Genomic DNA, 27,523 nt, shown 5'->3' with positions numbered 1-27,523 from the left:
AAATACATTTGTAAGAGATTCTTAAAATCTCATGAGAATGATGAGTTTTTAACAAAATAAATAAACAAAATAAATATTTTCAATGTCATCGAACTAGTGAAATCATATTCATATGAAAATAACATAATTGTTTCTTCTTTTTGAAGGTATTTTCTTCGACATGCTTATTTTGTTAATTAATATAAGGAAAAAAGGAAAAACGGCACTGGCACATATTGCTACTTATACCCAGACACAACGTCATCCGCAACTATTTATATTTAACTTTCTTGGCAAATACTCTTTCAGCGACATTTTGTACGCATGGCCGATTAATATAACACGACAGATATTTTCTATCTCTCGAACCGAAATGAAGACAGAACAAGAAAAATCAATCCCTTTTCACTTAAATATTGATCCGGGTTGAAACAAACAAAAGGTACTTTATGGAAATGGACCGGATCCCAGTGCAAATAATGACCAAGTCGATTCACTCACCACGTGCATCCAATGGGGGCACGTACAGGATTCTAAAAATACGATTTCGGTTGTGGATCTAGTCGGATTCCTCGGAAAACTGTTAGTGTTTTACGATCGTTAGACGTTCGACCAATAGAGAAACGACCTTAGGTTTAGACTATCTTGCGTAAGTTTTTATTTATCGTATTTTGGCGTGTTCGTAAGAGAATAATAAATCCAGTAGTTAGGTATTCGCGCGAATATATTCGTTTAGGATTTTTTCGCGTTTAAAAATAGTTTTCAGGGAAAAAATAGACTGTTAACTAAACAATTGAGCGCACCTTTAACCTATGCTCACCTTACGAAATGCGCGGTTATTTTTGTTTATATGTGTAATTATTTTTTTACAAAATTAATTACTGTGGTATCATCATTTATATTTTTATTGCTGTTGTTATTTTAATCATTATTAGGACCAGGCAATTATTATTATCAGTGCCATCTATTTTCAGTAATTTTAACTGGCTTAGTTGGCTTAACAGGTATCTGCAATGTCAAATTTGATAGTTGTGGTATTTGCCTGCTGGTTGTGACATTTCACCCGCCATTATTAGTGTTTCGTTAATTTTAATTTTATTATAGTAGTTAGTCCAATCATACTGGGTTATTTAGTGATTGATAATAATATGTTTTATGCACTTCAAACGCTTCGAATTTTCTTTCGAGTTTTCTCTGTCAAAAAACAAATGACATTGTCTATGGCCATGAACATTGAACTTCTGGTTCGTGTAGCCAAGTCAAAGTCTTCGAAAGGCCGAGTTTTTGTATAAGCCTCAGCTGATTTGGCGTTTTTCTTTTGTTTACCGAACAGCAAAAGCAAGCCAACAGCCAAACGTCAAAGGGTGTACTTTGAATTACGGTGTTAGTTGCCATGGTGAATTGGCAAAACAATTAATAACACCCTATATTCATGGCATTGTTTATTAATAATTTTTTATAACAGCTGAACTCCAACGGCCGAAATTATGGATTTATATTTCCTCTTATTTCATTTAATTTAGTAAATAAGAATGAATTCTTTAAATAAAATTATTATAACATAAAATAGTCATATAAATAATAAAAATATACAGTTTCAAAATTAAAGATTTGGTAAATGTAAATAAATATACATACAATGAAGTATACGTAGACATAACAATTTAGTTGATATATAAGTGTGTAAGCTAAAATAATAAGTCACTGGATAATTTTTTTATAAAAAGCAAAGCAACTGTATATGTTATGAAATGACGGTATCGGGACACACACTATTAACTCGTTACATTTTTAAGCATATTGATTGATTCCTTAAATTCTGGTTTTCCCAAAACACAATAGTCCATGCCTAAGGGTAATTCCTGCAATTTTTTTTAGTCTAGTCGTTTCCGTCTAACCTACAATTTGTCTTTATGATAACTAAAAGCTAGGCATATAACTAGGAGGACCCATCGACCCTATCTCAGTCTGCGGTGAAATAATGTTTATTCATGTCACTGCTGATTTTTTTTAATATATGCACCTCACTACACAACACTACACAAGATCAGATTGTTTGATTCTTTTGAGTCTGTGACCTGTTCTGGTGGTATCCAAAAGCTGCAATATTTCAATATTCTCATGAGAATGGAGTTTTTCCCCATGCCCCCTTGCAATTCTCTTGATTTCTTGACTGACTGTGGGTATCTGAAGGTCTTGATGTAGGTAATCAGTTCTATAGTATTTGGGTGCGCCCGCAATACCTCTCAGTACTTTGTTCTGAAAAGTACTCAGTACTTTGTTCTGTTTGTATTTTGTTTATGTTACTCTTTGCAGAACATAATTCCAGTTCTTCTCTTTTCTTCTTTATTTGTTCCTTCCAGCCAAGTTTTGCATCAAGATTCATTCCGAGATATTTAGCGTTGTTGCTATATGGAATTAGAAATATTATTTAATATTATTGGTGCTTGTACGGTTGTTCATAGGTGAACTGCACATGTACAGATTTACTTTCATTAATTATTATTTTCCAAGCTTGTGTCCAATTACTTATATTGTCACTTGCCTGTTGTAATTCTCGTGAGGCTTCTTCAGTATTGTCTCCGACAGCTATAATCGCAGTATCATCAGCAAATGTAGCCATCGTAATATTCTCCATTTGTGGTATATCACAAGTGTAGAGTAGATAAAGCATTGGTCCCAGTAACTTCCTTGTGATACACCTCTTTAGATTCTTTTATTGTAGAGTAAGTTTCTTCTTATTTGACTCTAAACATTTTGGTTGTAATGTACGATTTTAATAGTTCGGTGTGTTGTTTTGGTAACATAATCTGTAGTTTATGAACAAGACCTTTATGCCAAACTTTATCGAAGGCTTGTGCTACATCTAAGAATATAGCTGAGCATATTTTTTTACTTTCGTAGGCTTTTTCAATAACATCTGTTATTCTCTGGACCTGGTCAATTGTTGAGTGGTCGTTAATAAACCCAAACTGGTGTGTTGGTATTAGGTTTTTTCTCTCTATGATTGGTTTTATTCTTTTCAATAGGAGTTTTTCAAAAACCTTAGATATTACTGGCAGCAGTGATATAGGTCTATAGGCTTTTATTTCGTTTGGTGACTTCCCAGGTTTTGGTATCATTATAATTTCCTCCATCTTCCAAATGTCTGGGGCATGTTTTAATCTAAATACTGTATTGATCAATTTGGTGAGTTTTATAATTCCCTTTCTTGGCAGTTTTTGCAGCAATTCTCGTGTTATTAAATCGTAGCCTGGTGATTTCCTGAGGTTAATGTCAGTTTTAATAACTTTGGTTAGCTCTTTCGGCGTGACTAATTCAATCATCGAATTTTCAGCTTCTATGTCCGGCAAATTATGTTCAATATTAGTTTCGTTTAGTTTGAAAGTTTTTTCTAGATATTCAGCAAATGCTTCTGCTTTTTGATGATTGTCACGTGCCCAATTCCCACATAGGTCTCTTATAAGTGGACTGTGTAGATATGAGCGCCTTAGATATTTGGTGCCTTTCCAGAGTGAATAATCAGTTTCTTTATCATCTGTTAAATTTCTCAGATAATCATTTATGGTTTTGTTTTTAATTTCCAGTATTTCCCTTTTCAGTCTTTGGGTTATATTGTTTCAACTACTTTTATTTTCAAGTGTACTGTTTTGTTGCCATTTTCTTCGTAATTAACATTTTTCGGCTACCATTTCCTTCACTTCTTTTGGATAATTAGTTTCTTTAGTTGTACTCTTAATTTCTGGAGTATATTCCAAGCAGCTTGTTGAATATCTACAACGAAATTTTCCACTTCAAAATTTAATTTTTCAGTTGTCTTGAGGGGTATATTTAGTTGAATTTGTTTGTTCAGCTCTTCAGCAAATCCATCCCAGTCTGTTCTCTTGTTTGTTAACTTTGTGTATCTTTCTTTTTTATTATATTTTCGCTCAACGTCAGAATGACTGGCGTATGATCTGAACTTAACTCAAAATTTTCTTCGACTTTTATATAATTGGATGTCTTGTTTCTTACTATGAAGAAATCTAACAGGTCTGGGGTTTTCTCTTGATCAGTCGGCCAATAAGTTGGTTTTTTTGTTGACATGTAACTTATATCTTAGTTCAGCAGGTGCTTTATGCAGTTCATTGCCTTTAGTTGTTGTCATTCTGGTTCCCCATCTTCTATTTTTTGCATTGAAATCACCTCCAATTATAAATTTTTCTCCCAGGATGTTTAGGACATTCAAATAATTTTCCATTTTTGATTGTACCTTGGAGGATAATAAATTGCGGTTATTGTAACCTTGTATCTGCATGATTTAATAGTTACTGCTATTACCTGATTTTCTGCTATACTGAGCCCAGGTTCTTGATGGTGGAAAATGTTCTTTTTTATTATTATTACACTTCCCCCTCTTGCGGCGTTAGCTGATTGTATGGTATGATAAAATGTATATCCTCTAAATTTTATAAAGGATTCTTTTTTCCAGCAAATTTAATTTGTTTTTGGTGGCCTCACACCTTGGCCTTTGTTGCATATATTCAAATTCCCGATGTTTCTACACTATTTAGAATTTCCAAATTACAAGAATTCGCCAACTATAGCTGCATTTTAAAGCTTAAGTTTTTTCAGACTCAAATAGTTAAAGGCTATGAGCAACTTCAGTTCGTGTTTGATAGCTTTAAGCCCGAGATACACGTTGCGTTTTTTAGAGATCATCCCAGCAGACAGCCTGGCCTGTGGTGCTATTGGGATGAGTTAATTTGTCGAATTTAACACTTTTGGACAATCGCAAACATAAATGTACGACCATGCGCTCCAGAAGCATTCGAACCCGCGATTATTACAACAGTAAGAGGGTTATCCTGTTGCTTTAACCACTGTTCCAATCAAGCTGGCAATTCGTTACAATTTAAACTATATTCATGTATCAATCAGTTACTGTAGTTAGATTAGCCATCATATCTAATGTCTCATGACTTGACGACCTAAGATTTGAGAATGATAGCCTACCAAACGAGTTAGACTGTAGAAGTAATCTCAAACTAGTCAGTATCAAGTTTAGAGGACGTAATTAACTTACCTGAGAAGTTTTTTAATAGTATCGCCAGTAAGAGCTTCTTTACTTAACTTCTACTTTACTTTACTTCTTAAATATGCTCAAAATTATATTTTCAATTTATTGTCTTTAAGTTTTATTTGGAGAAATTCTCCGCCGAATAGCATTACATTCTTAATATGCTGTGATATCTCAGCTATCAGTTTGGTGTTAATAACTTCTTATTGGTTTTAAAATGGCGACAGTTATTCGGAAAACTTCGAAGAAAATATATTGCGAGTTAGTTAAGTTAACTAAAAAAGCAATTTACGTATAAAGAACTTGTAGTCGAGCTAGGTGTAGATGAATTAACTATTGTAAGGTTTCGAAGATATAGCAAAGGATGGGAATTAGATTCTATGGTAATTTTCCTGTTTTCCTCTCAGAAATTAAATTTTATTAAGAGTTTTGTAACTATTTCGTCGTTTCCTGAAACTGATTTAATAAAGTTGGATAATAGACCAAACAAAATTGAAAATAGTCATGGATTAGTCCTATACAAAGGCTGTACAAAATTTTCTTTAACAAACCAAACTGTTTTGACTATGGATCTGAAATCTCAATTTTATGCTTTAAAATATATGTTGAAATTTTATTGTTCACTAAACTTCGTGATCTTCAGTACATTTTGTTTTAGTACTCTTGTTTCATCCTTGATGTAAATTTGATATGTGTAGTTTTGACGGTCTGAATGTACTCCATGAATAAAATCACTTTTAAATGAGACAAAACTAATTCTAACATTTAACATATAATTTTCAGGTCAAAACTGATTTCTGAACGGAAGTGGTTGGTTTAGAGCACTTTTTACTCCTTTTCCTTACTTAAGCTATGTTAGCAAAACTAAGATTAATTAACAGTTGTAAATATCTATTCTTAATATGTAAAATATAAGTATCATTCGATTGAGCTTTTTTTGTTATCGAATGTGCCAGACAGTGTTTTCTAAATGCCAGCCAAAATGTTGCTCATACTTATTGTTTTAACTAGATTCTTAGAAATGTTACTAAGAATATCTCGATTAATCAGATCTAAAACCAATAGAAAACTAAAACAACGAAATTATGGTGTAATTGAGCATCTTGTATTTATACTAATGATACCAACTTATACTCAGAACATAAACAGACACCTTTGGACATTGTATTCCTAACAACTATACTATATGACAATAAGGAATCCAATCAATCAATCAATATCAGCTTACTTTGTATATTTACAGAATTTAAGTAATTTTCAACACGTATATTTGAACCAGTTGCAAATTAGGTCAAGGATGTCCAAGCTTATGATGAATGGATTGTTCGCCTGTTTGTCAGTTCTCTGGAACATTTGATAATTAATAAGATGTTTTCAGTCACCCAAAACCTTAGAAAATCTATTTTATTCTAACGAAAAATGATTACTAAAGAAACTTTTTTCTTTCCATAAAATTTATTTTCGTGCGCTGGGATATATTTTTGTGTTAAGAAGTTGTTGTTTCTGAAAACAATTGAAAGGATCTCTATTTTTAATTTAATAAGTTATTTATACTTAATATTTGTGTAAATATTTCTCCGAAATCAAATTTTAAAAATATCATGATTGCATTCTGTTATTCGCTGAATTAAATTCGAAAATATATATATATTTTTTTTGTTTTTTTTTATTACTCTTCGTGAGTCCACAATCTGCCCTATTGGCAATAAGTATTTCTTATGTCTATATTATATATATACATGGCATGTAGAAAATCACTTCATTAAGCAATCTTCTGTATAAAATATTATCATAATTAATTAGTCTTATTCTAAAGCTTATTCTAAAGTCTACATATGTCTAGTAATCAAATCAGGTGGTGTTAAACGTTTTAGTCTACGCACTTCACTATCACGTTGCATATTTAGCTGATTAGCGAGTACATTGGGAAGCATTGACACTCTTTCGAAGTACTTCACACAAGCACGTTGAAATTATAGTATATATATACATATATATATATATATATATATATATATATATATGTATATATATATATATATATATATATATATATGTATATATATATATATATATATATATATATATGTATATATATATATATATATATATATATATATATATATATATGTATATATATACATATATATATATATATATATATATATATATATATATATATATATGTAGGATCTTGTGGGAAATACCTTGTGTATGACGAAGTAATCCTAGGTGATTTGGTGATATTCCAGATTGCAGGATTATGATAATTTTGGCCATCTTTAGAACATCTGGGACATGTTCGTGAATTCTCTATCTTTGCAAATTTTGCAGCACTTGTACGGTTAATAAATCACAGCCTTATGATTTTTTTGGGGTGATGTCTGCTTTAGTGACTTTTTGTGTGTGTCTCGTACACTAGAACGAATTTTCGCACTCACTAATATTTTATTTCATAGACTTTTTTTTAAATTAATTACATCTTGCATTAGATATGCTTAGTACAATCTTTATTTACAGATTAATTTATAACTGTTCTGTTGCACTTACATTAATACACAAACAACGCGAGTACGGGATTAATACATCTGTATTTATTTCCTAAATTAAAATAAAACTAATCTACTTAAGCTAAAGTTCAGAATACACTTAAATGCTAAACAAGTTCGTGTGATTTGGTTTGCTTCAATCATCTGATTTTCTGTGTGTTGTCCAGTAGTTGTATTGCTTCCACTTTGCTGTGATTTAACAACCTTATTTCATGTTTTAAGACAAAATCTTCAATCAATTCCATTTGATTTCAAGGTCATGGTGCAGCTCTTCGGTGGTTGTGTAGCGATAAGCATTGTTAATTAATCGTATAACTGTGTTTTGGGTGCGTTGGATTACTAGTTGGTTTGATGTTTTAGTGCAATTCCATATTTGCATGGATCCAAATTGGCTTTATGATATTATATTGATTTTTATGATATTGATTTATGATATTTATGATATTATATATGATAATATTATTGATTTTAGGTCAAGTTGAGAGTATCTTCCGACTAAACGGTACAGTTGCTTGACTTTGATCTGCTCTGCTTTTTGTCTAACATGACGTTTCAACCTACCATCGAAATATATTCCGAGGTATTTAGCTGATTCTACTTGATGAATCGGGCGTCCGTCAAGTGATATAATTAGGTTTTTGTCATTTCGCCGCAACGCAATATTAACATGGATAAATTTGGAGCTATTATGCTGTATTTTCCAGTCTCTGGTGCATTTGTAGATCTTGTTGACCGCTACTTGTACTTTTTCTACAACCTCAGACAGAGATAGATCTATTGCCATGATAACTGTGTTGTCGGCAAATGTTCCAAGTACTCTTTCTCTTGTGGTTGGGATATCAGCAATATAGAGCAGATGTAGATACAGACACTACCTTGTGGAATTCCAATCGAAATAAGTTCAAGTGTTGAGAATTCCCCTTCATGCCCGATTCACTCAAGACACCTAATAATACATATACATTGCTTTGCAAATAAAGCAATGGCATGCAACTGCTATAACGTATATACAACCGCAGTGTTTTCGGCAAACAAATTTGTTGCAAAAACATTTATTTCAATAATAAAAAAAATAATTTAAATCTAAAGAACATGCATGATTTGATTGTTTTGCTGAAACCATTTATGTGAAAATTAATATATAGTATTTTACTAGTTATAACTTAATAAACATTTTTATATTTAAAAATTATTATATCGCAACTTTTCAGTAATATGAAAATCATTTAAATAGGTACTCCTGATTTACTTTTACGTCACGTTACCTTTTCTGCAGATTGTTGCTCCAGGCAACCATCACTTGTTCTGATCAATGTTCAATGATCAATAAGGGAGGAGTATACTCTTTGCAGAGGTATCAAAAGGTTGCATTTAAAATTAAACTACAAAAACTACAAAATTACAACACTTAATAATTATAATTGAATATTAAATAATCTGGAATATATATCAATGTTAAAAAAACTTAAATTATTTCAAAAATTTTAGGAGTATAATGCCAAGGGTGTGTAACATTTTACACGTGATTTTTGTTCGTTATAATTTTGGTTCCTGTTCGAAACAGTATATTTATGATTACCTGGATCAACGATGTGTAATGAGAATCTCTGAACTATTTTTATTTTACACTGAAATCCTTAATCTCTGATTAGTTTTCTCATGGGTATGTCTGGTATTTCGACCAGACAAAATAAAATAAATATATTGATAAAAACAAAATATCAAAGTTTTATTTCTGATACGAAGAAACTAAAAATAATTCTCGATTAAGCGTCTGTTCCTCGAAAATTTATTTGAACAATATCCCAAAAATAAACGCACCTAAATATTTAAGAGCATACTTAAATAATTTATGACTTACGTATCTTATTATTCACCCTAGATGTTTAAAACATTAATTGCGTTATAAAGCCGATGTGTTTATTATTTCATTGCGTTTCAGGTGATCGATTTTTGAGTTAATGATTCAATCGAGTCAATTTTAGACTGATGTGCAATGTTGGAGCTTTAACCGCTGATATCAATATTACATAAGATGTTGATTTTCGAATGTTTACGATTATATTTGGCTAAAATGGAAATGGCTAAAATCCATGAATTGGTCTTCGAATTGCTTCCTCATCCACCGTATGGTCCAGATCTGGCCCCCAGCGACTATTTCCTGTTCTCATATCTCAAAAGAATGCTCGCTGGGACGAAATTTTCGTCGAATGAAGAGGTGATCAAGTCGTACTACAAAAATGGTATCGAAAAGTTGGAGGGTAGCTATAGTCAGTTTATCACCCTTGAAGGGAATTATGGTGAATAATAAAACTAATTCTGCCAAAATGTGTTTTACTATGGTAGGCCGGGGTCTCTTCAATTGATATTGTAATATATTATTTAAGGACTATTCTTAGTTACATGCCCACAATAGTTAATGGCGTCCTGAAATCGTAATATCGCCACATCAACTTTGACTTTTAACTCATTTTGGCTTTGATATATAAATAGAATAATGAAACAAAATAATGTCATCAAATATAATTTGTATCAGTATAGTATATGTTAATTATTCATAATTGATAAACATTTAATATTAAACTCTTTTCTACACCATCTATGAAGTAGAGTCTAGGTAGTCTTGGCGTATTTTTATGTAATGGTATGAAGTATGGATAGCATAATGCACCTAATTAACAATAATTCCAAGTAATGTGTTTTATTTTCATAGGGGAGAGTATTTTCCCCTTCACGTTTAGTTCTTTTTCTTATAATTTTAAAGTCTCCTTTTTGCCAACAAAGGTTTATCTGGACTGGACCTAGTGTTTAACGTGGTCTCCTAAACATGGTCCTCAGGTAGTCAACTTAGAAACCATCCCAGAAGACATCTGCTGTTACTCAGCCTGGTTGCTGGCGTGACTGGGATAGTTATTCCATGTGTTACTCTATATGTTACAATGACAAACATAAACTACATTCACCAGGATTCGAACCCACGACTAACGCAACAGGTGGAGGGCCGTCTTTTCGCCTTAAACCACTGTGGCAACAAGCTGGCACGTTCAGTTCTTATTTCCTTCGTCCACCTTTCTTGGTTAGGTTATTTTGATATGATATTTCTCCTTATTTTCTTTATTATTTTTCTTCATTTACAATGTACAATTATAATTACTAATAGTGTAAATTTCTCTTGCAATATTCTACTGGTTTCCTCTATATATACTGGTTTAATCACATAATTCCCCCTAATGCATTTACTATATCATCTGTAAAAAAGTTAATATAAATTCGCTCCTCATACATTCCAATCAAATGTTCATATATATTCTGAAAAATTGCACCCTTATTTATGCATACAAATCTTCCTTCTTACAGTCACTGTCATTTTCACTATCAAAATCACTATTCAAATTTTTATTACTGAATTGGCAATTTCTAATATATAGAACACTTTATTTACAATTCTACCAATTGGCAATTTCTTCTTCTGTGTGTATGATGGAGTTCAACAAAGCCTAAGGTGCTATTGAAGACAATTCTTTCTACAGGTCCAGAAAGTTCTTCAATGTATGTGCATCTCGACCAACATGTCCATTATAATCATTCTTTGTCACTTCCTATATCAATTCGATGGGATTAAATAAGCAATGATAGGGGGAAAGGATTAGTATTTTGTGACCATAATTTTCTGCGACCTGATATACAGTGTTTCTATTTTCAGACGCTTTCTATACCTCTTTCTAAAAATAATAAAGTTTTCTAGAAATATTTCTGAGATTAACCATTTCCTCATATTTTTGAAGTTAAGTCCAATTATTTTGTATCAAACTATGATTATATTAAGAACACAATATCAAAAAAGAAAACTACTGATGTTTTTTCATATATTTGATTTCGAATAGAGGCCCATAGTAAAATCTTATTTACCTATGACAAATATACACAAACAATTCCACCAAACATGTACACAATGTTACACATGTTATGAGACATAAATGGGTTTAAAATAATTTAAAAAATATTTTACCTGAAAAATTATTTTAGTTTGAGGAACGTGACAAAGGCGTTTCACTCATTCAGCACATAGCCTTGTTCCTTGGAATACGCAGTTCGTAGTTAGATATAATACTATGTTATTATATTTTATTGCGATTACAGATACTGCAATAACTGAAAAACTGCAAATATTTGATTTTTTTTCATCCCAATGCATTATAGTTTTCGTGAAATCTGCCGAAAGTATATTATATTGAATTTTGGAGATAATTTTTTATAACTTCAAGGTTTTATAGTGAAAAAGAAATATCAAGCTATTACTAAGACTTGATCTGGTAACATCTTTTTGGTCTCATTTAAATCCAGCTCGAAAGACTAGAAAGTTTCTTGAACTAAGAGCTGGTCAGTCAGACCTAGCGACATTTATTGAAAGATAGAAGATATGAAGTAGATGGGACAAAGTGTGGTGAATGCGACTACAGAGTAATATTTTCAATTTTAGTATTTCTATTTGTATTTTGTAACATGTGCCTGAATATGTGTTAGATATAATTAAACGTATTTTTTAGTATATTTCTTGGTAAGAATTAACATATAATTATTCTATTTATATCCTATTTTAAACCTGTCAAACATTTGTTTTTTAATCTTTCGCTAGAAAAAAATACAGCTTTTTAAACATAGTCCATCATTTAAATTATATGTTCTATGAAGACCATATAATATAGATATACCTGATCTATTTATAGTTTATTTAGGCGCATTCAGTTTTTAAAACAAACGCATTAAGCTGTTGAGCTTAAAAACATATCACACATTTTCTAATGCCAGAAAAATTTTACTGCATTTTTGTTTTTTTCTTAGAAAGTCATAATATTGTCGATGTATAAATATAAATTTTTTGAATGCCATTCGTTTTAAATAGCGACGAACATAATTTAACTTATTTCTAGTGTGACATGGGATTTCAACTAATTGACTCATCATAATGTTATATCAAAGTCATTAAACCTCACTTCGTATAGGAGTTTCTCAGTTTTGAAGAAGTCAGATTAAACAAATAAAGAAGTGTTTATTTTATTGTATGATTTATGTCATAAATTGATTATATTATTCAATGCTAGTGGCAAAAGGATTAACATACTTCAAATCAAGTTAATACTTGTATCAAACACGCGGTGATTTCTTTATATGTGATATGTAAAATACTGCATAATAATAAAATACTAAATATAATAAAAGTTGTTTCTTTGCTGGTAACCAATATGATGCCCTTTTATTGAAATCAATATTGGAATAAATTATACATTTAAAATATCTAATCCATTAAAAGTAGTTTAATTTCTGTCCCTTTGTTTTGATTTGTATAATTATAATGAAGTGGTTTTTACAACGTATTCTAAAGTATCTTGTATCATTTTACTGTGGACTTAGATAAATTATGATGAAAAAACAGTTTCGTCCAAAAACCATGTCTCAAAATAATTTTTATCATGTTTTCTACCTTTACTTAAGATTCAGCACAATTGCAACATAGTTATAATCAGATTTCGTCACATAATGTTATAAATATATATCGTATTTGTCGATCATTGTGATAAGGACTATAAAAACATTGAATTTCCAAAAAAATTAATAATTATAACATTCTGTTATATAGTAATTAAACAGTTTCAGTCAGTTTGTATATCTAAAAATATAAGCATAGAAAAACCTTGAAGAATACTGATGGAAATAATCATTTTACAGTTTAGTTTAATGTGAAGATTGTTAAAAATAACTTGATTGTTTTACCCCCGTTCAATGGTTCAACTTAAATTAGAAAATAGTCTACAGGAAAAAATATTATAAATATAATTTAAGTAGAAATTTATATTAGGTGCTTGCATGTATTCTTATGATTTTTCACATTGAAGGTGTTTTTATTATTAATATGTACTATGTAAGAGGATGACTTTGTGTCTGTTACCCGCTATTCAAATTGTTCAATTGATTTTAGTCGAGGTAGATTGCTCTTGCGGACTAAGCCAATACTTTTTGTTTGTCTTCGCTAATACTTTGGGTTTGTCATAGTAAATTTGCAGTTTTGTTGATCCATCAGACTGGCATCTTACGTTACAGAAAACTTTGTTTTTCGCTTGGAAAACAATAAAATCGCAATGTTGAAACAATAAAATCGCAATGCTGAAACATAATTTTCAATTCGTGTAGTAACCATTTTTCCACCTTCTAGATCTTCCCCAGCGCATGTAAACACCTGGAAACAATTGATTCATCAACTTTTAACCAGTCTGCAGGTTCATTTCGCTCAATAAGTCTTGACTTCGAACTTATTTGGCCCTCTAGATCGTTATTTCTCATTGACATCAAAATAGTCGCTTCTAAATCGTTGCAATCAAAACTGATAAATGGATATGATGGAGCAGGGCCATGAATATTCCCCATGGAAATGGTATTCTCGGCCATTTTCTCTTCTTTTGTATCTTTCCCATCGGATATAAACGTCTGAAAACATTTGATTTATCCACTGCTAAGCTGCATAAAAGTTTTTGAGAATCTTCCAAAAGTCTTGCAATTTTGTTACATGGTTATCAGTAGTATACATTATCAATATATAGCTTTGAGCTAGCTTTTGGTTTTTCAGAGTTTAGAATAGCATACCACAAGTTTCTAAAAGTGCTTGATGGGTTTCGGTAACAGATTACTTTAAATCATACAGCAAATGTTAACGATGTTGAAAATGTAATTTTGAGGGTTCCATGGTTAGGGTGTCTGTAGACTGAATAACACAATAATAGTGAATGAAAAGGTGTTACTTTAAGTAAAATGTCAAGAACCATAAAGTTTACCAGTTGCTTACATTAATGACTCGCATTTTCACCAATAGATATTGCTGATCAAACTATATGTAAACACCTTTCATTTTCACTTATTAGAAAATGAAACCAAATGATTTGATTCATTATTAAGCCTTCGAGCACGTTGTTAGTTATAGCCACGCTGCATTTCAGAATGAACACGTTTTAAAAATAGCATCTCCGTAGTTCACTGTAAACATACATGATACGGGAGAAAACATTTTGGGCCAGAAATTGATAATAAAATTTTCCCAAGAATTTAATAACGCGTCTATAATAAATTTCATTACCTCAACTTTTTTTTAAATTAATTACATCTTACATTATATAGGCTTAGTAAAATCTTAATTTACAAATTATTTTTTGTTACTACTGTTCTGTTGTAATACTCAAGCTAGGTGAGTGCAATATTGAAACATCAGTTGGCATTTCCCAAATTAACATAGAACTAATCTACTTAAGCTAAAATTAGGAATACACTTATACACTAAACAAGTTCGTGTGGTTTGGTTTGCTTCAATCTTCTGATTTCTTGCGTGTTTTCCAGTAGCTGTATTGCTTTCACGTTGCTGTGAAACGGCAACGTGTGTGTGGCTTTATGATTGACTGATAAACCAACCTCTTGGTTTTAGATCAAGTTGAGAATATCTTTCGATAAACCAGTACAGCCGCTTGACTTTAACTCTAATCTGCTCTGCTTTTTCTCTAACACGATATTTCCAATTTACTCTGCCATCGAGATATATTCCGAGGTATTTAGCTGATTCTGCTTGAGAAATCGGACATCCGTCAAGTGATATAATTAGATTTTTGTCATTTCGCCGCAACGCAAAATTAACATCAGCAGATTTGGAACTTCCACTTTTAATGGTGATTAACACTACGTCCATGTCAAGAATATAATTATAATATTACTTTTTTATTTTCTATTAAATATTTGAGTTAAATATCTATTTGGGTGCTTAAATAGGACAATGTAGTAAAAAAATACAAAAAAAAACCAACTATTATAATTATAGATCACATTTATCGTATAGAATAGGATTATCACATGTTTCTAAAAGGGTTTTATGGATTTCTGCAGTAGATTTCTTTAAATCATACAAGAAATATTGTTGTCAACGAATATCCAAAATGCAATTTTGAGCGTTCCATGATTATCGTTTCTATAGATTGAGTATCACAATAATATTAAATGAAAAGCTGTTATTTTATGTAAAAGTGTAGAACTATAGAGTTTAACAATTGCTTATATTAATTATTCGCATTTTACCAGTAGATATCGCTGATCAAATTACATGCCAGCGCATTTCATTTTCACTTATTAGAAAATGAAACCAAATGATTTGATTCATTATTAAGCTTTCGAGACCGTTGTTAGTTATAGCCACGCTGCATTTCAGAATGAACACGTTTAAAAAATAGCATCTCCGTAGTTCACTGTAAACATACATGACACGGGCAAACACATTTTGGGTTAGAAATTGACAACAAACTTTTCCCAAGAATTTAATAACGCGTTTGTAACAAATTTCATTACTTTAACTTTTAATAATGATTAATAAAATACCCAATGTTATCAAGAAACTAACTATAACCCTACTTTTTATCTTCTCTTAAACGTTTGAGCCAAAAATCTATTAGGAGCTTAAATGGGACTGCGTGGTAAAAAATACAAAAATCACCGACCGATACTGACATATTGTTATCGGATAAATATAGATCTCCTTTGTCGTACAACATATTTTCCAAGTATGAAAGTTTTGGCTCGGATCTGGCCCACGATGCGCATTTATTTCCTTTAATTTCTAAAAATATCGCCGTACACAAAGCGAAACGGACGCGATCCGTTGAACCTCGGGAAATTTTTCAGTAGTCTGAAACCGTCAGAGACGAAAACTGATTGACGTGTCGATTTATTTCCAGCGAGAATGGGTAGCGTCGCCAGTGCCCATCGTCCCCAGGAAGACGACATATGGTGGACGAACGGTCAAACCACCGAACCACAACAAGCTCCGCGATCAGACGCGACCAGTCTAAACCGGCTCAGCGAAAAGAATCAATTGATCCTGAACGATTTCAAGTTCGACATGGAACGAAAGCACGAGAAACGAAGAGAGATCCTCGCCGCGAAGAAGAGAGAATTCGACGATTTGCGCGAAGAAGTTGCCCGTCTCCGGAAGGAGAACGAGACGCTCAAACTTCAATCGCCAGATGACAGTTCGGACGGGTCGCGACGACTCGGGGAGGAGGAGTGCCGTTTGAGGGATTCCGTCGAGGTGGAGAGGCTCGCGAACGAGAACCGAACGCTCAAAAGCGAATTAAAAGACAAACTGGAGGAACTGCAGAAGGCAGCGAATCTGCTGGACGCAAACAGGGAACTGAAAACGAACATAGCGGAGATGCAGGAAGAGTTACAGAAACTGAACGGAGTGGTGGTAGAGTTTGAGAAGGAAAGAGAAGAGTACAAGAACCATGTTGTCGCTCTTAAGGATGTCGTGAACGTGTCCAAAAAGATGTTACTTCTCAGAGAATCACAACTTAAAGAGGTAATAGTTTTGAAAATCAAAATTAAACACATTTGAAATCTATTTTTTAAACATTTAGTTGAAACTAAAAGTCGAGAGTATAGAAGAATCTTTGTCTACCAAAGAAATGACTATACTGTCCAAGGATTTGCGACAAGAATACGAGAGACAACTGCAGAGCATACGCAATCTGCGAACGCTGTATGAAGAAAGGCAACGGTCTGATCACAGAGAAAAGGAGGAGCTGAAAAGATCACTGGAGGAAGTTAAAAAGGAATTGGAAGAAGAACAGAAGAAAAACAGGTAACTAAATTTTAACATTACTTTGCACTGAATTGGTTGATTAGTGCATTGAAGTCAAACTAGGTTATGTTCATAAAATCGGGTTAATACGACTTTATGAACGTAACTTAATTTGACTTCAATGTATATAAACTAGTGTTTCCCAAACATTATTCTGCCATGGCACGATAATTTTCCCACTGCCGCTTAATCCCACCCATTTAATACTTTTAAAACCAAACTAGTTCAATTAGGTTTTTTTTAAATTAATCTCTTACAACTTCAACAATCTACCCGTGGGCAATAAGTATTATTATATTAGTTCCGATTCTGAACTATCCTGACATGTAGAAGATCGCTTCAGTAAGTTCTGTACAACTTATAATCTAAATTCTAGATACTATTCTAATTTATTTTAAAGTCTATCCTAACTTATTCGAAAGACTATTAGACTTATTCTAGAGATTATTAAATCTCACTCTATGTGTCTATTAATCAGTTCGTATGGTAGTTTGCGAATGAGCCTATGCATTGGTATTTACTTCGCCACTATCACTTCGAATCACACTCGTTATGGGTTCTAAGGGTGACATCGCGGTGAATCAATGCGTTTGTGCAATGAGTTTGTTGGAGACGTAATATGGGGCATCGACGATGATTCGCAACACTTTATTCTGGAACCTCTGGAGGATAGCTATTTTAGATTTAGTAGTTGTACCCGCAGTTCAATACCACAAGTCCAAATGGGCCTAAGTATTGACTTATACAGCAAAATCTTGTTATCTAATGATAACTTAGATTTACGCCCTACGATCAGCCAATACATTTGGTTTAGTTTAAGCTTGTGCGTTTTGTCACTATATATTTTTTCCATGTCGAACGTCGATCAAAATGCGTTCCCAGATATTTAATGTGGTCTGCCTGCGTAAGTTCGTGATTATTCAATTTTACTGAGGGACATGTTCTTCTACAAAGGGTGAATATCATTTGGGTACATTTTTGTCTCATTTGCTTTGATATACCACGTTTTCAATCACAATTCGACTTTATTAAGATGAACTTAGAGGTTTCTTGTGGCTGATATTGGATCCTCGTGTGATGATAAAGCCGTTGTCTCACCAGCATATGTTTGACAGTAAAATGTATGTCTGTAAGGTTGTTATTTCCCTAATGTCTTCAGCAACAAGTATTTCGATATCATCAGCAAATGTAATCTATGGTGATATCGTCAATTTGTGATATAACATATATAAACTCCTCTATTTTTTTAACGAGGAGTAAGTTTCCTCTTCGGATATTCTGGATGATATGTAATAGTTCACTGTGTTAGTTTGGTAAGGTTTTCTGAATTTTGTAGGTCCTATATGCTAAATCTTTCTTATTCAATGACATCTCAGAATATACATACATATTTACTGCACCCTGTGAATTGTTAAATGTTTGTTTATATAACCAAATTGAGATATAGATACTAGATTATTAGTCAGGATTTTACTTGAATTTAGCGTTTTTTTTATTTTGGAATCAAAATAACTTCAGCCGTTTTCCAACTATATGAGACATGTTTTAATCGAAATTGTTTATCAGGTGGGTTAGCCTAATAATTTCCTTCTCTGGCAGATTTTATAAAACTTTTTAGAAAGTGGAATGACTAGTTGAATCGTCGAATTTTTGTACACATTGATCTGTAAATTATATTCAAATTCACTTTCATTTGGCTTGAATGTTTTTTTTTTGAAATCGTTAATAAATGCTTCAGCTTTTTCTTGATTTCCGCGTGCTCAGTTTTCACCTAGGTTTCGTTAGGTGGACAGTGTAAACAAAATGGTTTTAGATTTTTGGTAGAATTCCAGAACGAATAATCTATTTCCTTGTCATCTGTTAGATCTCGTAGATGGTTATTTATGGACTTATTTTTAACCTCTAATCTTTGTTTTTTCAAACTTTGTGTTTTATTGCTTGAGGGATTTTCATTTTTTGGTGTTTTTATTTCGTTTTTCGAAAAAATGGTACATATTTTCTGAATTTATTGCATTTTGCATTTGAGCAGCTTAAATTTTTATTGCGCTGACTGTCGAGATATAACATGTAGATAAGAGGCTGCGATATGGAACAAATTTTCTTAAGTTCGAAAAATTTTTCACCATATTCGGGACAAGGAACTTGAGTAGGGATCAAGAATAAAACTTTGAAATTATAAATAGGATAAATGGGTAAATAATATGTAACTTATTAGGGACAAGCCGCAAATTTCATATATTTTCTTAACAGATTCCTTCCTTATGGAAATTAGTTTTTTTAGATTATATCCAATTATTTATCCAAATTCCAAAGCTTTTATGTAAACTAATCTAACAAGAAGCAACTGCATCGAATATATCAAATTATAAACTGAAAGTGCAATGGTCTTTACGTTTAAAACCCTACTTCCTATTCTAACCGTTTTAAATCGTATTTACCAATTTAAGTTTATCTGCTGCTGACATGTTTTAAAATGTATAACTTATATATCTTCAGTCATTCTCGGCTTTTTTAAATAATGTATCCTTTACAAGATTATAAGCATATCGAAAAAATGTTCGAAACCCACAACAGATTTGTTGAGTTCATCATATATCAAACATCAGCAACATCATATTTGCATATATCATATAAACTTAAAAACTATTTTCAGCGACGCAACAGAACGTATTGATGAATTAGAAGAGATGAATTCCAAAAAATACGATGAAATCAAGGCGCTGGAATCAAATCTGGGCCTAGCCAACGCCGAAAGCAGACAGCATCAAGCCGAATTGACGGTTATCAATCAATTGTTCTCGGAAATCCTACTCGGATTCAATAATAACCAGGTGGGATGATATTTTAAAGATAAAAACGACTTTTTACCATGCTCCTTTCAGGACATTGATTTGGATAAATTAATGGTGACTCTTAAGGACCACCATGAACTGTTACAAAATATGGTAGTGAGCGAGCTGTCTTCGGCATCATCCTCAGCTTTACCCAAGGTGCTGTTAGACTTAGTCAGCCAAGTTAGTGCTCAGGAACATTGCGATCGTGACGACAACAGTTCATATAAACTAGAAACAATCGTTGAAGAATCAGGTAAATATTTAATTCGTTTTGTTTTGTCATTCTAAACCTTTCGCATGCTCTTTTACCTTCTCTGTTCAATGTTGCTTTAAAAGGGTAGTATAAAATGTATCTAGACTTAACAGGGCAATATCTTTATGTATAATTTTCCAACTGAGGCTTATATAAAATAAGTGTACATTAAAAATTATTACTGGATACTAAATCTGGTGATTATTCTGCATATAGAAACTCTTAGACATGCTTTAGCGGGTCTTTTAGAATACTGTCGCCTTGGTCTATCAGATTTCCTAGTCTTTGAGCAGCTTTACGTTGGAAAATCAATTACTTGAACTATTCTTTATCTTTTATTTACGGATATTATAAACATTTCATAAACAAACTAGAAACATTTTTTATTTTAAAACATTGATTTTAAAATTGATATTTTCTATGTTTACTGTCATTTGTGACTAATCACGTGCACTCTCACCCCCTAATCGGGAATTTCAATTATTTCTGATGTGGTAATTCTTAGACAATCTGAAAAGTTCTGGCATTTTCATTTCAATACAACTGCCTAATGTCTAATGGTACTGAAAGTACAGGAATGTTTTTCTTTTTCAAAAATTGTAAAATCACAAAAGTAGATAGTTTGATGGTATTATTACAATAATACAGGGTAGGCCAGATTTTTTTCTGAAGCAGCCCTAATTTCTAAACGTCATAATCTGGGCAACGTCAATCTGGGCATAAGTAGCGAGAGAAATGCCACATGACAATTTGGTGATGATACATTAAAGTTTTGACCAGTTTATCATATTTAATCAGTTTAACATGAGGTAATTTTACAACTACAAGTCAATTTTATAAACAAAACGTTTGCGTTCAATATTAATATCTGACTAAAACTATTCCATTTCTCTATTTCTCATTTCAATTTACAAATTATTATGAATCAAAAATTAAGGAAGCAAATAATATAACGAGTAATAAAAAGTTGAAAGGGTGAAGTGTGATATTACTATATATTTTAATAAATAAGTGATGTGCATAATCGCTTAAAGACTTAAACTAATTTAAAATGAAAGAAATCTTGAAGAAAAAGCTCTTGAAAATCAATGTTTTATTAGTTATTTATGATAAACAAATTCTCTTTTTACCTTTTTTCCAAATTTTTAGTTTAACAACCTTTTATTTATTTATATATTTATAGATTTCCTAGACATAGTTTTAATATCTTGACTACAGCTAAATTGTTCTGTAAAATAAGTAAATTTCCAACATAATTCTGATATCATACTTTGCTCATTAAATAATTCAATCCACTGATTATTAAAATGTTTTTACATTCATCATTCTCTATGTTCTATCAGCAATATTATAGCAACAATTCATAGCAACAATGCAAGTGAAATGTTAGTAACCATAAGCGGTTACATGAAAGAACTGCACACGTCCTTTGACGCTTATAACGAGAATCTTCGATCCCACATGATTATCGACACTTTTTTCGTATTGACAATGACGTATCGGCGGGTTTAGGGTACGAAACAACAGATACGGCCCATAAAAAGCTCAACTTGAAGGTCACATTAGAGATGTTAGCATCGAATAAACCATTCATCAAGTTTGAGAACCTTACACGCTAATCCAAGAGTGGTTTAAATGTGTCTAGATCCATTTTACGCCCTTGATTCGATTGGTGCCTAAATTAAACTTAACAATCTTTGAATTGAGATTAATCTTAGCAAATAAAAATGTGACATACTTGAGAAGCTCACATACTCGCATCAAGAAAACTTCTTTTTATAAGGATACTGAATTTTTAGCCATCACAAATTTCTTTCTGGATGGCCCCGTATTTAGGAATGATACTGTGCTATCTCTGGTATAGGTTACTCAACTCCATTTTTTAGCATTATGACAATTTATTTTATTATTTAGAATTATGCATTTCACACTGCTTTGTGTAATCAACTTCACTAAGCCTAACATTTGTATGTCATCGTTGTCTACTGTTTTTTCTAGAGAGCCAAACGCCATCGGATCAAATAAACAGCGTGGAAGAGATCGTAGAGCTCCTACCAAAAGTTTGGCGAGTTTTGATCGAACTGTTAAGTCATCAAAAGGCACCGACGAATATTTTAACGCATGAGGCTACTTCTCAGGACGATCCATGTTATAAAACAGTACAAACTCCGAAAGGTAATAAATAACAATATTAGGAAAAACGAATTGATTTTTGGTTCATTTAGAAATACGGTTATTTAAATAATTCTTGTCTTGTGTTTGGAAACATATGTAAGAGTAAGATTCATTTGGCAACAACCAACATAGAGAAGCTTCAATAAAAGTTTATTTAATTCAAACATTAATGAAATATGGTGATGTATGACTTAATTTTGACATATTTTAATTTTAAAATAAACATAGATAGCAATGAACTTAATCTTCAAACTATTGCCGTTTACTTTATATGACCGCTCCATCTCACAGGTAACGAATGGGTAACAATCTTCCAAGAATTTACATGATTGTTGTGTCTGTTATGTTCGGTTAACACATGTGAGTCCTTCCAACTTTTTACATGTTTCCAATCTGTTGCTTGTTGATTTGTTAAGGAGCGAAAACAATTTTGTAAAACTTCTTTGCGTAAATTAATGCATAAAGACCTTTCGACATGTTGGGAGCCTAGCACCGCGTCACCGCTAACCTCCCCCCCCCCATTTTCCAGGCTCAAACGACCTCATCCGTCGCTGCAGTCATAACTTTTGCCCCCATACGACAGTATCCAGTCGTGTGTTAACTCAAGTTCGCGAATCAATAGAATCGCCGGGTCCTCGTGCCCAATAACGGCTGCCCGACCAGCCGGTGCCATATCCCCAAAATTAATGTAGTAGCAGTGGCGATCCATCGGGGTCGAGTGTGAGGCGGTTTCGGTTTATTGTATTGGTAAGCCCAGAGGCAGTCCCACATAACCCGGTCCAACTTTTCACACCAGGGCAAGTCTCCGCGACCAGGTATGCGTCATGCATTCCACCGCCTGGTTTTAGGCTAGAACAAAAAAAGATGCATAAAGACGAGTTTGTTTATTTAAATCAATAATATAAAAACATATACAATTAAAGATGTTAAATCGGTACGTAATGGTGAAAGAATTATGAATTGGATGAAACTGACTTATTAGATCGTCTGTCTAGTTTAGGATAATACTGATTCCGTCATCGGACCCAACTGTTGATAATACACACGACATATAAGAATTCTACTGTTCTTGATTCTTGATTTCCATTCTTGATACCTTTTCTTTCTTCTTAATTCTGATTAAATCTTCAATCTCTTGAATGTTTCTTAATTCATGTTCTTTGACTAATTCTGTTCCAATTTCTGATGTTGAGTTTTTAGTTTTTTAATTCTTTCTTTGGATCTCGTTGTCTATGGATCGTGTTTTATCGCCGTAACTTTTCCCTCAGGTTCTTGGTGGTGGTTAAGAAGGCTAGTTTGAATAACCCTTTTCGGTATCCCTATTCGTTCAGAATTTCTGCGAGGGAAAGACTCTTCCAGCTAGGAACTTCTTACACTGATAAAATACGTACGTTACGGATTCTTAAGGAATGCTCGAAAATTCCACGATCTCAGGCCTTGTTGAAGTTTATGGTTATAGCCACTGTAGGAATGTTCCTCTGGTCGGTCGGAATGTGTCGATGAGCTCCATGAGCTGTAAGCATCTCCAACAACTAAGTTGGTCTGGTCTCCTTTCTATGTTTTCTTCCATTGATTCAACATTGACGTATTTTCTTATTTCTTAACTTTTCATCTTGTTTATGATTGCTAAGTCTTGCTAGAATGAACCTAATATATATTTGTACAGTAATAACATATCTCCTTATCTAAGTACAACTTCGATTCTTTGTGCCTAAGCAAGCCAAAATATGTTGTTTAGTCCAACTTATTTTCGTTCAGCAAGTTCGTCTAGGCCAGATGTCTATTTCTTAATGGCACTTTTAATATCTGCACAATTTTCGACCACATTCCATTGTACTTACAAATCTTAGGAAATCGTTTGTTTCACATTCAAGTTCAAATCACACAATATGTTTTTGGAAATGTTTGATGCGTATTAGTTCTCGCTTTTTAATCGATTAACCTTGTTATTAAAAAATCACATAGAATTTGAATTATTATTCCACTTACGGTAATAGTGAATATATGTTTTAACAGTGTTGAATCTCATTTATATCTTATCAACTGATAGGATATTCTGATTCGTTTTAAAATATCTTTCAAACCAATAAATCCAATAAATATTGAAGTCATTGTAACAAAACAATGGATTAAATGATTAATAAATTAACATTAAATGAATGTTATAATTCTTCATAACCATTAAAAATGAAGAAAGCAGGTGTTTTTTTTCTAGAGCCGAAATAAGGTTTCTACGTTTCAATGTTATTCCAAAGTGCGATTTCATTACCTTTTTTATATTAAGTTTAGATCTAACTAAAATAAAATATACTTTTTTAGTATAGGGGTATAGAAATAATTATTTTTAGGGCCCAGTTTGGTAGTGAGCGTTAGTCAAACATTTATAAGACTAAAAGATCTGATTCTGGAAAAGAAATCGTTGGAAAAGGAAACAGGACATTTAAAACAGCTGAATACTCATCTAGAAAACAGGTTGCAAGACCAAGAAAGGAGGTTACAAATGGTTTCATCGGAACTGGATAAAACATGGCATGTGGTGAGTGACTGTTGCCTATTGGGCGAGTTTATGGCATCAAAATGGGGACAAATCTGCTTTGCAACACAAAAAATATTGTATTTCTATCCAGTTTTAGTAACACTATTAAAGTAACGTAACAAGAATATCCAATTGATAAAAATCTGATTACAAAATGAGCAATCTTTCATTGAATGAAATATTTATTGAGCGAATTATTGGATTATGGACCATTTCCAAACATTTATAATTTCTATAGTGGTAAATGTTAATTTATCAGCAATGGATAATCATCTAAGAGTTATAATTCGCATTCAAACATTTAAATAATAACTGCGATATGAATCAAGAAACGATTTATATCGAACAATATCAAATTCACTTTATCATTAGATTTCTTTAGTTGTTAAGGAGAGAAAACAATGTTGTAAATAAAATACAATTTATTTCCCTTCTTCTTTATGTAAAATAATGCACACTAAGACGAGTTTATTTATTTAAACGAATAATGTAAAATGTATATAAAATAAAGGAAGTAAAATAGAAATAATATAGAATATAATGGTGAAACGAATTATGAATCGAATGGGAATTACTTACTAAATCGTATGTCAGGTTTGGGTAATGCCGATTTCTTCATCGAAACCAACTGATAATTATGCACACGACATTCACTCTCGACACTCTTAACTGTTTTTGATTCTTGCTTGTTCTGTTTCTCACACTTTGTTCTGGCTAACTCTTTACTCTCTTAATTGTTCTTGATTTTTGACTTCCACTCTCTGTTCTGGCTAAATCTTGTTATTCACCGTGGATGCATCGTATTTTATTGCGAAAGATCTTCGCTCGACTTCTCGGTGATGGCTGAGAAAGTTGCATCAAGAAACCCTTTTTTGCATCCCGATTCGTTCAAATTATCGAGGAGGGAAATACTCTTTCAGCTAGAGCTTCTCATGTGGATAGAACACGATGGGCCTTTTAGAGTTTTATGGTTATAGCCACAATATAGGATTTTCCATCAGGTCTAAATTCTTACGCTCGTCGTTTACCGTACGTTTACTGTTACCTGCATCCATATTATAAACGGTACTCACAACGAGCTGATTGTGACATGCTTTTTGTTAGTCATGGCATCCTACAACGATCAATGGTCATACCAAATATTCGATACGACACGATATTGTATCAAGTCATAGTTCTTTTCCCACGTCACAAATATTATAATACAGTTAAATGGCCAAATTCAAAAAATTAATGAAATTCTTTGATTTAGGTTGGAAAACTTCAAAAACAACATCAGCTGCTTCATACCCAGGAAAAAATATTACGCTATGAATTGGCACAAAAGAGGAAGCTGCTGAATACGCTAAAGGAAGAGCTTGAGTATTCGAGGGAAAAGTGGCAGGAAGCGAGGGAAAAAAACTCCAAAACGGAAAAACAATGGAAACAGCTCCGGGTGGAGTTCGCATCCAGAAGGAATACCGTGTTGAGCGACGAGCTCAACAACAGCCAGGAAAGTGGATACAGCGACGAGAGGTCGAGTGATGACGAGCCGGGTTACGAGTCTGACGCATCTGAGACTGGGCTAAAACCTAGTACGGTCGAGGAAGAGATCCCCGATCAGAAAGATCCCGAACCGGCCGATGAAAATGATTCCAACGATGTACAGAAAACTTCCTATTGCTTGGTTTCTTCGGTTATAGAAGAAGCTATCGCTGCTATAGTTAAAAACGAAGAAGCTACTTGCAATAATCATTCCGATGAACACACAGCTGACAACCTAGTTAGTACTAACAGTGAAGAACAACCTGCACCGTCGACATCACAATCGTCGACAATTAGTGCAGCTGAAGACAGATTATCAGCTCGAGAACAACGGTTAAGAAGATTGGAAGGATTGTGTGGTCAGTTAGTTGAGCAAGTCACAAACACGACAAAGAAAGGAGAGGCGATATCAAATAAGCTGGACAGCCTTCACGAGACGTACGGTGATGGTAGTGCCTCTACGTCAAATACAGTTTCGTGTACTTCAGAAGACAATACTGGTCTCAAAGATGACGCGGACTCAAATCAGAAGTAAATATACATATCACTAGATTGTATTTTTTCTATTTTTAATTGTTATTTTATATTATTAAAAATATATATTATATATAATGTACCTGTTTAAATGGTTTTGTAAATAATTATTATCAGATGTTAATAAATAAATATAAAAATCATAATTTGTTTTATAATATTCCAGTGGTAACATATTTAAAATTTTCCTCTACAGTAACTTAAAACAAAGGAAAGTCCTTCCAATAAAACACCCAATGCACGTCAACACCGTCGAACATATTGCCAAATTTACTTTATAAAAACGTAAAATCTCTTTTAAACTCGGAACATTTTTGTTTTTCATTTTACTAATTAGTTTTATTCAACACCGTTGTCATACGTCAATGTAAATATAATAAAACAACTTTAACATACAACTACAAACGTGCATT

General features: G+C 32.5%; 1 protein-coding gene across 2 annotated transcripts; it reads left to right on the top strand.

Annotated features, from left to right (window-relative positions):
- The first annotated feature begins 326 nt into the window (after window positions 1–326).
- Window positions 327–27,253, top strand: LOC143198027 (uncharacterized). Of its 2 annotated transcripts, XM_076406930.1 has the most exons (8): window positions 327–628; window positions 16,350–16,972; window positions 17,031–17,254; window positions 19,908–20,085; window positions 20,137–20,341; window positions 22,340–22,516; window positions 24,865–25,052; window positions 26,305–27,253. In XM_076406930.1, exons 2-8 carry the CDS (start codon window positions 16,355–16,357, stop codon window positions 27,109–27,111), a joined length of 2,397 nt encoding a protein of 798 aa, XP_076263045.1. In that variant the 5' UTR covers window positions 327–628; window positions 16,350–16,354; the 3' UTR covers window positions 27,112–27,253. The 2 variants fall into 2 exon arrangements, with proteins under 2 accessions (XP_076263045.1, XP_076263046.1); XM_076406931.1 differs by lacking the exon at window positions 327–628 and having other exon boundaries at window positions 16,232–16,972.
- The last annotated feature ends 270 nt before the right edge of the window (window positions 27,254–27,523 follow it).

This window comes from Rhynchophorus ferrugineus, unplaced genomic scaffold (genome assembly GCF_030347505.1).
Source record: "Rhynchophorus ferrugineus isolate W39M unplaced genomic scaffold, kcgeb_rfMv2 rfM6, whole genome shotgun sequence".
Taxonomy (NCBI): domain Eukaryota; kingdom Metazoa; phylum Arthropoda; class Insecta; order Coleoptera; family Curculionidae; genus Rhynchophorus; species Rhynchophorus ferrugineus.
The sequence above is the reverse complement of the archived record's forward strand: the minus strand, read 5'-3'. Positions and strand labels throughout refer to the sequence as shown.